Below are 13,213 nucleotides of genomic sequence, written 5' to 3' on the forward strand. Positions count from 1 at the left end.
CTCCCAATTATCTCAAATTTACTACATACTAAAGAAAATACGTCAATTACAATCAAAATCATACATACGTTCTTTATTGCTGAAGTGATCAGAGTCTTTCCACATTAGTGGTATACGAATATCTATAATGGAGGGGAAAAAGAAATGACAAGGAATAATTTTGGTAAATTTCATTTCTTAGCATAACGTAAACCTCTGTATTCCATAATGGATTCTGACCATCAAAACCAATATTTATTTATTATTAAATATACTAACATAGTAATATTTTCTCTTAAACATAGCTTAGACTAGGAATATAAAATCTTACACTTAAACCTCACCAAGTATTACTCAAGAAATTAATTTATTAAGTAGCACCTATAATAAGCTTTTGTTATAAAATTTTTGTGATTTACGCTTTTGAAACAGGCAAAATTTGGGTAACCTAGTGTTGAATTTATATTTTGGGTAAGCAGTAGCAGCAAACGTAGTTAAATAAATTTCAAAATCATAGAACAGAAGAGGTAGAAATGACTTTAGAACGAACTTTTATCCACTATGTAAACTTTAAAGATGAAAAAAATTAAGTGACTTATATAAGATTACTGGTTTCTGGAAGAGACCCAACTCTTGACAAACAAATCCAAGATCTTTCCATTAGGAAGATTTAACTTGTCTACAAAAGAATTTGCAGATCTTTATATATTCATGCTACAAACTGTAGCATTTTCCTTAAGAAATAAAACTAAAAAGAGGAATGTATTACTTCTTTCAGGCCAACAAAGGGCCTATATTCTAAAAGTGATCTAAACATACTTCTCTCATTCACATATTCTTCAAATTCTAAGTTTCATAAATAATAAATTTATTCCAGAAATTAATCTAGAGCTTTCAAACAGCCAACATTTGTTCTTCCTAGTTTCCTCCATTCTTCCTTTTACTTTTAATACTAAGTTAACCTTATGGAGTAACAACTTTCCTTTGACATTCTTATGCTATCTGCATATTTTCAAAGTTTGAGAATTAAGATTTTACCAAATAGATTAAGATGAGCAATTATAGCATAACACAGCACAGTAGAGATCTCAATGGTAAAGTGTAGTTTTAATTTTGTACTCAGAGTACAAATTTCCAAATTTTGTGGAAATTTTCTGTTTAAAACATTTCCCTATTACACTTTGGAAGTTTATGTGCCAATTTTTTCATACCTATTAATTAAGCCACTTTCAAATAATTAAATTCTTTATGAACATAAGCTATTTGGCTATCTTTATGCTGTGCTTCACTTTTAGATTCCATGATCTTTTGTCTACAATTTTGTTTAGAATTCTTTCTAAGGTTCTTAGTTCCTATTTTCAATTTCCTTTCTAGAAAAGCTTTATATTACTCTGTTCTTATGCTTCCTAACTAGGTAGACACGTATGAGTGCTCTTCCCACTGCTCGTTTAGCACTAATTTTTATCAAAAAGTGAGAAAAATAAAACATTATTCTATTGAGTTCTTCTTGTGTCAAACCAAATATTTTACACATATCTCATCCAACAATAATTTTGAAAATATATCTACTAATTTATGATTGTGTTTTCACTGTCATTTATCTCAAACTATTTTCTTATTTCCTCTTTGATTTCATCATCAACCCATTAGTCTTTTAGTATCATGTTGTCTAGTCTCCATCTAATTGCTTTTTCTTGTTTCTTTGTGTGGTTTACTTCCAGTTTCATGCCATTGTGTACAGAAAAGATGCTTGAAAAAATTTCCATCCTCTTAAATTTGTTGAGGCTTGCTTTGTATCCAAGTATGTGGGTCTATCCTAGAGAATGCTGCATGTGCACTTGGAAAGAATATATATTCTGGATTTTTTGAATATAATATCCTCAAAATACCAACTAAGTTTAACTGTGAAAACACAACCATACAAAGTCTATAGGATGCAGCAATACAGATCTTCCTCAAAAAAACAAAGATCTCAAATGAACAACCTCATCTACCAACTCAAAGTATTAGAAAAAGAAGAGCAAACAAAACCTAATGTCAGCAGAAGGAAGAAAACAATAAATATCAAAGAGGAAATATATTAAATAGATATTTTAAAACTATAGGGGAAAAAATCAATAAAACCAAGAGCTGTTTTTTTGAAAGGGTAAACAAAATCAACAAACCTCTGGTCAGGCTCACTAAGAAAGAGGATCCAAATTAAAAAAAAAAAAAAAAACAAGAAATGAAAGAGGAGAAATAACAGATACTGCAGAAATACAGAAACCCATAAGAGAACACTATGCACAATTATATGCCAACAGATTGGACAACCTGAAAGAAATAGACAACTTCCAAAAACATACAGTCCACCAAAATGGAATCATGAAGAAATATAATTTGAAGAGATCAATCACTAGAAGTGACATTTGTTGTTGTTGCTGTCAGTTGTTAAATTGTGTCCTACTCTTTGCAATCCCATGGATTGCAGCTCCCCAGGCTCCTCTGTTATCACTATCTCCCAGAGTTTGCTCAAATTTGTGTTCACTGAGTCAGTGACACTATGTAACCATCTCATCTTCTGCCACCCTCTTCTCCTTTTGCTGTCAATCTTTCCCAGAAGTCAAACAGAATCTGTAAAAAACAAAATAAAAACTCCCCACAAAACAATCCAGGACTGGATGGTTTCACTGGGGAATTCTACCAAACATAAAAAGAACTTACACTGATCCTTCTCAAACTCAACCACAAGACTGAAGAGGAGGGAACACTTCCAAAGTCATTCTATGAAGCCACCATCACCCTTATATCAAAATCAGACAAAGACACTAACAAAAGAGAAAGTTACAGGCCAATAACTTTGATAAATATAGATCCAAAAATTCTCAACAAAATGGCTCTGATGGTAAAGAGTCTGCCTACAATACGGAGACCCAGGTTCAACCCTTGGGTTGAGGAGATCCCCTGCAGAAGGGAATGGCCGCCCACTCCAGTATTCTTGCTTAGAGAATCGCATGGAAAAACAGTCAGACACAACTGAGTGACTAAGCACAGAGCACATCCTTGATAAACACAGATCCAAAATCTATCAACAAAATACTAACAAACCAAATCAAACAACACATAAAAAAGATCATACACCACAATCAAGTTGGATTTATCCCAGGGTCACAACGATGGTTCAACATATGCAAATCAATCAATGTGATACACCATATCAACCAAAGGACAAAAACACATGATCATCTATCTCAATGGATGCAGAAAAAACACCTGATAAAATTCAACATCCATTTATGATTAAAAAAAAAACAACTCTTACCACAGTAGCGGGAACATAACTCGACATAATAAAACCTATTTATGACAAATCTATAGCCAACATAATATTCAACAATAAAAAGTTGAAAGCCTTCCCACTAAATTCTAGAACAAGACAATGCAACCCACTTCCACCACTTAGTTTGTTGTTTTTTTTTTTTTGGCTGCACCTCATGGCTTGTGGGATCTTAGTTCCCCAACCAGGGCTTAAACCCAAGTCCATGGCAGTGAAAGCACTGAGACTTAACCACGGGACTGCCAGGAAATTCTGTCACCACTTCTATTCAACATAGCATTGGAAGTCCTAGCCACAGCGATCAGACAACAACAACGAAAAGAAATACGAGATATCCAAATTGGAAGGAAAAGGGGTAAAATTATCATTATATGCAGAAGACAGGATACTACAGAGAACCTTAAAAGACTCCACCCAAAAACATTAGAACTAACAAATTCATCAAGGTAGCAGGATACAAAATTAACATAAAGAAATCTGTTGCATTTCTCTACAATTAACAATGAAATATCAGAAAGGGAAAGTTTTAAAAAGGTGCTTTTAAAATCACATCAAAAAAATAAAAATATTTAGAAATAAACCTGATCAAGGAGGTAATTTATATGCTGAGAATTAGAAAAATACTGATAAAGGAAATTAAAGATGACTTAAAGAAGTGACCTGGAGAAGGAAACGGCAACCCACTCCAGTATTCATGCCTGGAAAATCCCATGGACTGAGGAGCCTCGTGGGCTACAATCCATGGGGTCTCAAAGAGTCGGACATGACCGAGCGACTTCTGTGTGTGTGTGTGTGTGTGTGTGTGTGTGTGTGTGTGTGTGTGTGTTAAAGTGAAAAGGTATACCATGCTCTTGAATTATAATTTATAGTGTTAAAATGGCCTTATAGTTAATGTAAGCCCTGTCAAATTACCCATCATTTTACACAAAACTAGAAAAACCCTAAAATTTATATAGGACCATAAAAGACCCAGAATTGCCAAAGCAATCCTGAGGAAAAAGAACAAAGCTGGAGGCATAAACCTTCCAGATTCAGATGAGACCTCAAAGTTACAGTCAAAAACAGTGTGGCATCGGAACAAAAACAGACATATGGATCAGTGTAACAGAAAAGAGTCCGAAAATAAACCCACACACCTATGGCCAATTAATTTTCAACAAAGGACGTAAGAATATGCAATGGAGAAAAGTTTCTTCAACAACTGATGGTGGGAAAATGGACAGCTACCTGTAAATCAACGAAACTCGAATACTTCCTTCACACCATATACAAAAATAAACTAGAAATGGCTTAAATACTTAAACATAAAACAGGACACAATAAAACTCCTAGAAAAGAACATAGGCAAAACATTCTCTGACATTTATTGTACCAATGTTATCTTAGGTCTCCCAAGGCAGTAGAAATAAAAGCAAAAAATAAACAAATGGGACCTAATCAAACTTTAAGCTTTTGCACAGCAAAGGAAATCGTAAAAAAGAAAAGAAAAGGTAACCTACAGACTGGGAGAAAATATTTGTAAATAATATGACCAACAAGAGTTTAATTTCCAAAATACACAAACAGCTCATACAACTCAGTAACAAAAAAGCTAAACAACTCAATCAGAAAATGAGTAGAAAATCTAAATAGACATTTCTCCAAAGAAGACATACAGATGACCAAGAGGTGCATCAAAAGATGCTCAACATCACTTTTTATTAGAGAAATCTATGTCAGAACTTAAATATTATCTGACCAGTGAAGTACTATCTCACCCTGGACAGGATGGCCATCATTAAAATGTCTACAAATAATAAATGCCGGAGGCAGTGTGGGGTAAAGGGAACCCTCCTCACTGCTGGTGGGAATATAAATTGCTGCAGCCACTATGGAAAACAGTATGGGAGGTTCCACACACAAAAAAAATAAAAATAGAGTTGCTATGTGATCCAGCAATTCCACTCCTGGGCATACATTCAGACAAAATTATAATTCAAAAAAAAATACACACTCAACAATGTTCATAGCAGCACTATTTACAATAGTCAAGACACAGAAGCAGCTTAAATATCACCAACAGATAAATGGGTAAAAAAGATGTGGTGTGTGTATATGTATATATATATTTACACGTATATACACACATACATAATGAAATACTGCTGTTGCTGCTGCTAAGTCGCTTCAGTCGTGTCCGACTCTATGCGACCCCATAGACGGAAGCCCACCAGGCTCCCCCGTCCCTGGGATTCTCCAGGCAAGAACACTGGAGTGGGTTGCCATTTCCTTCTCCAATGAAATACTACTCAGCCATAAAAAGGAAATAATATAATGCCATCTTCAGAAACATGAATATATCCAGACATTACCATAAGTGAGGTAAGTGAAAAAGGGAAACACAAATACTATATAGTATTACTTACAGGTGGGATCTAAAATGACACAGATGAACTTATTTACAAAACAGAAACAGAGTCACAGACATAGAAAACAAACTTGCAGTTACCACAGGGGAAATGGGGCGGGAAAGGGATAAATTAGGAGTTTGGGATCAGCAGATCCCATTATAATACAAACTATATATATATAAAATAGATAAACAAGGTCCTACTACAGAGCCCAGGGAACTATATTCATACCTTATATGGAGCAGAATATGAAAAAGAATATATAGAGGGATTGAACCCAGGTCTCCTGCATTGCAGGCTGATTCCTACCATCTGAGCCACCAGGGAAACCATGGTTGTTCAGCCAGCCAGTCGTGGCAGATGCTTTGCGACCCCATGGACTGTAGCACGCCAGGCCTCGCTGTCCCTCACCATCTCCCAGAGTTTGCCCAGGTTCATGTTCATTCTATCAGTGATATTGTCCAGCCATCTCATCTTCTGATGCCCTCTTCTCCTTCTGCCCTTGATCCGTGCCAGCATCAGGGACTTTTCCAGTGAGTCATCTGTGCGCATCAGATGACCAAAATACTGGTGCTTCAGCTTCAGCATCAGTCCTTCCAGTGAATATTCAGGGATGATCTCCCTTAAGATTGGCTGGTTTGATCTCCTTGCTCTCCAAGGGATTTTCAGGAGCCTTCTCCAGCACCACAGTTCGAAGGCATCAACTTTTTGGCATTCTGCATTTTTTACGGTCCAGCTCTCACAACTGTATGTGACCACTGGGAAGACCATAGCCTTGACTATACAGACCTTTGTCAGCCGAGTAATGTCTCTCCTTTTCAACATACTGTCTAGGTTTGTCATAGCTTTCCTGCCAAGCAATCATCTTCTGACTTCATGGCTGCAGCCACCGTCTGCAGTGATTTTGGAGCCCCAAAAGAGGAAATCTGTCACTACTTCCACCTTTTCCCCTTCTATGTGCTGTGCAATAATGGGACCAGATGCCATGATCTTAGTTTCTTAACATTTAGTCTTATGTTTAGCCTTAGCCAGTGAAAGCTGGCTCTTTCACTCTTCTTCACCCTCATTATCAAGAGACTCTTTAGCTCCTCTTTGCTTTCTGCCATTAGAGTGGTACCATCTGCATATCTGAGGTTGTTGATGTTTCTCCCACTTATCTTGATTCCAGCTTATAACTCGTCCAGCCCAGCATTTCTCATGATGTGCTCAGTGTATAGATTAAACAAACAAGGTGACAGCAGACAGCCCTGAAGTACTCCTTTCTCAATCCTGAACTAATCAGTTGTTCCATACAGGGTTCTAACTATTGCCTCTTGACCTGCATACAGGCTTCTCAGGAGACAGGTAAGATAGTCTGGTATTCCCATCTCTCTAAGAGCTTTCCACAGTTTGTCATGATCCACACAGTCAAAGGCTTTAGTGTAGCTGATGAAACACATAGATGTTTTTCTGAAATCCCCTTGCTTTCTCTATAATTCAGCAAATGTTGGCAATTTTATCTCTTCCTTTTCTAAACCCAGCTTGGACATCTGGAAGTTCTTGGTTCACATAATGCTGAAGCCAAGCATGCAAGATTTTACGTATGACCTTACTGGCATGGGAGATGAGTACAACTGTCCAATGGTCAGCACATTCTCTGGTACTACCCTTCTTAGGAACTGGGATGAGGACTGACCTTTTCCAGTACTGTGGCCACTGCTGGGTCTTCCAGATTTGCTGACATAATGAATACAAAACCTTGATGGCATCCTCCTTTGGGGATTTGAATAGTTCTGCTAGACTTTCATCACATTCACTAGCTTTATTAACAGCAGTGCTTCTTAAGGCCCATTTGTCACACTCCACAATGTCTGGCTTTGGGTGACTACCATCATAATCCAGTTCATTAAGATCTGTTTTATACAATTCTTCCATTTACACACACACACACACACACACACACACACACGCAGAGCTAACACTCCTTCAGTTACAAGAACAACAAACTATAGGGAGACTGAAGTCTTTGGAAGCTCTTATAAGGCAGCTAAAACTGGAAAACTGTGTATCTGAAGAAAATGTCAAGATTATAGAAAACCATTTCACAACAAAAGTTACTATGATATGGACTAAAGAGGTTTTAAAGTTTGTAACTTTTATGCAAGGTTTGTTTGCCAAATTAAATTATATGTAAAGTAAACCTTTTCCTGTGTAAAGTTCTTAACCTTAATGAAGCTAAGCAAGTGCTCTAATGTTATGAACTGCATCCTGTTCTCATTATGCTCATTTTTGAGACAAACTAGAGAGTTGCTGGGCAGAAGACATTTCATTCCTTGTTAATTTTCCAAATTTAAAGGAAAAATGTAGTGAATAAATAATATGATTAAGTTTTAAAATGAGAGAACACAGATACGGTAAATAAGAGCCCAGCACGAGAGTCAGGCTCAGGCATCAGTCCTGGTTCTACACTGAGAAGTGGCTTGGACAAGTTAGTTACAAGACTGAGTCTCAGTCTCTAATTTGTAAAAGGAGGGCATTTGACTAGATCTCTAACACAGTCTGTTTCTTTATAGTTCCTTCTCTTTCCATATGATAATCTTATACTTACACAAAACCACATGCTGGCTAGAATTTTATATTATTAACTGTTGGATTCTTCTCAATATTTACTAAATTCCATGTTACATGACCTTTTATATTGTACAGGAAAATACTCCTGTTATCATTTTATTCCAGTAGAACTAAAAATAAGGAATCAACCATTAGCCCAGTCCTTAGGAGAGGTACTTTAAACTTCAAAGAATATGTACCTTATATGTGGCTGACCATCATTAGTTCAGTTCAGTTGCTCAGTCGTGTCTGACTTTTTGCGACCCCATGAACCGCAGCACGCCAGGCCTCCCTGTCCATCAGTTCCTGGAGTTCACCCAAACTAATGTCCATCGAGTTGGTGAGGCCATCTAACCATCTCATCCCGTGTCGTCCCATTCTCCTCCTGCCTTCAATCTTTCCCAACATCAGGGTCTTTTCAAATGAGTCAGCTCTTTGTATGAGGTAGCCAAAGTACTGGAGTTTCAGCTTCAACATCAATCCTTCCAATGAACACCCAGGACTGATCTCCTTTAGGATGGACTGGTTGAGAGTCCAAGGGACTCTCAAGAATCTTCTCGAACTCCCCAATTCAAAAGCATCAATTTGCTGGCACTCAGCTCTCTTTATAGTCCAACTCTCACATCCATACATGACCACTGGAAAAACCATAGCCTTTCCTGACAAAGTAATGTCTCTGGTTTTTAATATGCTGTCTGCTGCTGCTGCTACTGCTGCTAAGTCGCTTCAGTAGTGTCCGACTCTGTGCGACCCCATAGACGGCAGCCCACCAGGCTCCCCTGTCCCTGGGACAATCCAGGCAAGAACACTGGAGTGGGTTGCCATTTCGTTGTCCAATGCATGAAAGTGAAAAGTGAAAATGAAGTCGCTCAGTCGTGTCCAACTCTTTGCGACCCCATGGAATATGCTGTCTAGGTTGGTCATAACTTTCCTTCCAAGGAGTAAGCGTCTTTTAATTTCATGGCTGCAGTCACCATCTGTAGTGATTTTGGAGCCCCCAAAAATAAAGTCAGCCACTGTTTCCACTGTTTCCCCATCTATTTGCCATGAAGTGATGGGACCAGATGCTATGATCTTACTTTTCTGAATGTTAAGCTTTAAGCCAACTTTTTCACTCTGCTCTTTCACTTTCATCAAGAGGCTCTTTAGTTCTTTTTCACTTTTTGCCATAAGGGTGGTGTCATCTGCATATCTGAGGTTATTGATATTTCTCCCGGCAATCTTGATTCTAGCTTGTACTTCCTCCAGCCCAGCATTTCTCATGATGTACTCTGCATGTAAGTTAAATAAGCAGGGTGACAATATACAGCCTTGACGTACTCCTTTTCTTATTTGGAACCAGTCTGTTGTTCCATGTCTAGTTCTAACTGTTGTCTGACTCTTTGAGACCCCATGAACCACAGCACGCCAGGCCTCCCTGTCCATCACCAACTCCTGGAGTTCACCCAAACTCATGTCCATCGAGTCGGTGGTGCCATCTAACCATCTCATCCTCTGTTGTCCCATTCTCCTCCTGCCTTCAACTTTTCCCAGCATAAGGGTCTTTTCCAATGAATCAGCTCTTTGTATCATGTGGCCAAAGTACTGGAGTTTCAGCTTCAGCGTCAGTCCTTCCAATCAATATTCAGGACTGATTTCCTTTAGGATTAACTGGTTTGATCTTCCTGCAGTCCAAGGGACTCTCAAGAGTCTTCTCCAGCGCCACCATTTAAAAGCATTAATTCTTCAGCACTCAGCTTTCTTTATAGTCCAACACTCACATCCATACATGACTTCTGGAAAAACAATAGCTTTGACTAGACAGACCTTTGTTGGCAAAGTAATGTCTCTGCTTTTTAATATGCTGTCTAGGTTTGTCAAAGCTTTTTTTCCAAGGAACAAGCGTCTTTTAATTTCATGGCTGCAGTCACCATCTACAGTGATTCACCATCAGAAATATACCCTTCCAAACATATTGTTCTCACTTGCTAATTTCTTTAAGTAAATCTTAGAAATACTGTGTCAGAATCCCCCCTCCAAAATGTTTTATTAGAATTCTATTACCCAAAATGGGCTTTCCCAGGTGGCTCAGTCATAGAGAATCGCCTGCCAATGCAGGAGACGCAGGTTCGATCACTGAGTTAGGAAGACCCCTGGAGGAGTAAATGGCATCCCACTCCAGTATTCTTGCCTGGAGAATCCCATGGACAGAGGAGCCTGGTAGGTTGCAGTCAAGAGTCACAAAGAGTCAGACACAACTGAGTGACTGAGCACACATATTAGCCAAAGTCACTTGGGAACTGTTAATTTTACAAATATACTACTTACATAGAGTAGTATAATACAATTACTCTTACATCTTTATTAAGGTTATTCTTGGGATATTTATTATTTGTTTTTTTTGCTGATTTTATTGTAAAGGAGATAATTTTTGCCATCATATTTTATAACTAGTTTTGCTGACTCTGAGAGCAACTACCACCTTTTGTAAATGTCTCAGTAAATTCCCTTTGTTTTCTAGGTCTGCAATCTATTATCTTCAAATAGTACTTAATTTATCTGTATCTTTTCAGTAGTTTCAACTTTCATTCTTAGTATTTTAGCTAGAATTTCTAAAACTCTGTTGTAAAATTGATATAATACACAATGCCATTTTGTTCTTGATTTTAATAGGATTGCCTTTATTGTTTTCTATGACTTCACTGATGTCCTGTCAAAGGGCTTGCTGCTTTCTTGACCATAGTTGATGACTCACTGCATTTCACAACTGTTCTTTTTCATGGCTGTTCTTTTTCTTCTAGGGTGGTATTAACTACTTACACCACCTTGAAAGAAACACTGGACCCTTGCTTCTCTTGCCATACAACCACAGCTATTTAGTCAGTGTGCCCTTTCCCATGCCTAGCTATGTCAGATCCTCAAGAAGAGAAGGTGGACATTTCTTATCTATTTCCCAGGCGGTCATGTACTGTTCAGATGGCAAAAAAAAAAAAAATGTATAAGTTAGTAATTATTTTTAAATTCAGTGTCAAAGAGTAGAATTCCTTCCACGTTCTTGTAAACGATTGACTCAGTTTTAGTTTACAGTACTCTTACCTTCTTTTATAATGTCTTAATTGACACTTTATTGTTGAAACTGATTAGGATAGCTAAATTGATGCTATTAGGTCCTAGAAGTTCTGTCATTTTCAAAAGTGAAATCCAAGTTACTTTTGTGAACTGATTTGGCTTTAGTCATGAATTAGTAGTCTGCCTATTTACCATGTGCAAGTTTTTTATGTTTAGCAGAAATAATCAGGATAAACCTCAATTACTCTTCTAACTTTCCTAAAGATCTGGCCTACAAGACCTTTTAGAACTAACACCCAAAAAAGATGTCCTTTTCATTATAGGGGACTGTAATGCTGGAGTAACAGGCAAATTTGGCCTTGGAATACGCAATGAAGCAGAGCAAAGGTTAATAGACTTTTGCCAAGAGAACACACTGGTCATAGCAAACACCCTCTTCCAACAACACAAGAGAAGACTCTACACATGGACATCACCAGATGGTCAACATCGATTGGTCTTCATCAATCAGACTGATTATATTCTTTGCAGCCAAAGATGGAGAAGCTCTATACAGTCAGCAAAAACAAGACCGGGAGCTGACTGTGGCTCAGATCATGAACTCCTTATTGCCAAATTCAGACTTAAATCGAAGAAAGTAGGGAAAACCACTAGACCATTCAGGTATGACTTAAATCAAATCCCTTATGATTATACAGTGGAAGTGAGAAATAGAGTTAAGGGACTAGATCTGATAGATAAGAGTGCCTGATGAACTATGGACTGAGGTTCGTGACATTGTACAGGAGACAGGGATCAAGACCATCCCCATGGAAAAGAAATGCAAAAAAGCAAAATGGCTGTCTGGGGAGGCCTTACAAATAGCTGTGAAAAGAAGAGAAGCGAAAAGCAAAGGAGAAAAGGAAAGATATAAACATCTGAATGCAGAGTTCCAAAGAATAGCAAGAAGAGATAAGACAGCCTTCTTCAGCAATCAAGGCAAAAAAATGGAGGAAAACAACAGAATGGGAAAGACTAGAGGTCTCTTCAAGAAAATTAGAGATACCAAGGGAACATTTCATGCAAAGATGAGGTCCATAAAGGACAGAAATGGTATGGACCTAACACAAGCAGAAGATATTAAGAAGAGGTGGCAAGAATACACAGAAGAACTGTACAAAAAAGATCTTCACAACCCAGATAATCATGATGGTTTGACCACTCACCTAGAGCCAGACATCCTGGAATGTGAAGTCAAGTGGGCCTTAGAAAGCATCACTACGAACAAAGCTAGTGGAGGTGATGGAATTCCAGTTGACCTTTCAAATCCTGATAGATAATGCTGTGAAAGTGCTGCACTCAATATGCCAGCAAATTTGGAAAACTCAGCAGTGGCCACAGGACTGGAAAAGGTCAGTTTTCATTCCAATCCCAAAGAAAGGCAATGCCAAAGAATGCTCAAACTACCACACAATTGCACTCATCTCACACACTAGTAAAGTAATGCTCAAAATTCTCCAAGCCAAGCTTCAGCAGTACATGAACCGTGAACTTCCAGATGTTCAAGATGGTATTAGAAAAGGCAGAGGAACCAGAGATCAAATTGCCAACATCTGCTGGATCATGGAAAAAGCAAGAGAGTTCCAGAAAAACATCTATTTCTGCTTTATTGACTATGCCAAAGCCTTTGACTGTGTGGATCACAACAAACTGTGGAAAATTCTGAAAGAGATGGGAATACCAGACCACCTCACCTGCCTCTTGAGAAACCTATATGCAGGTCAGGAAGCAACAGTTAGAACTGGACATGGAACAACAGACTGGTTCCAAATAGGAAAAGGAGTACATCAAGGCTGTATATTGTCACCCTGCTTATTTAACTTCTATGCAGAGTACATCATGAGAAATGCTG

The 13,213-nt window shown here is 38.0% G+C and overlaps 1 protein-coding gene across 3 annotated transcripts in view; it reads right to left on the reverse strand.

Annotated features, from left to right (window-relative positions):
- RTKN2 (rhotekin 2) overlaps nt 1-13,213 on the reverse strand; it is a 113,391-nt gene that overhangs the window by 67,630 nt on the left and 32,548 nt on the right. For all 3 annotated transcript variants that reach the window (XM_027530703.1, XM_027530705.1, XM_027530704.1), the window contains one exon: nt 69-122. In XM_027530703.1, coding sequence (XP_027386504.1) covers nt 69-122 — 54 coding nt within the window. The remainder of the gene's footprint in view (nt 1-68; nt 123-13,213) is intronic.

The sequence above is a fragment of the Bos indicus x Bos taurus genome, chromosome 28 (genome assembly GCF_003369695.1).
Source record: "Bos indicus x Bos taurus breed Angus x Brahman F1 hybrid chromosome 28, Bos_hybrid_MaternalHap_v2.0, whole genome shotgun sequence".
Taxonomy (NCBI): Eukaryota; Metazoa; Chordata; class Mammalia; order Artiodactyla; family Bovidae; genus Bos; species Bos indicus x Bos taurus.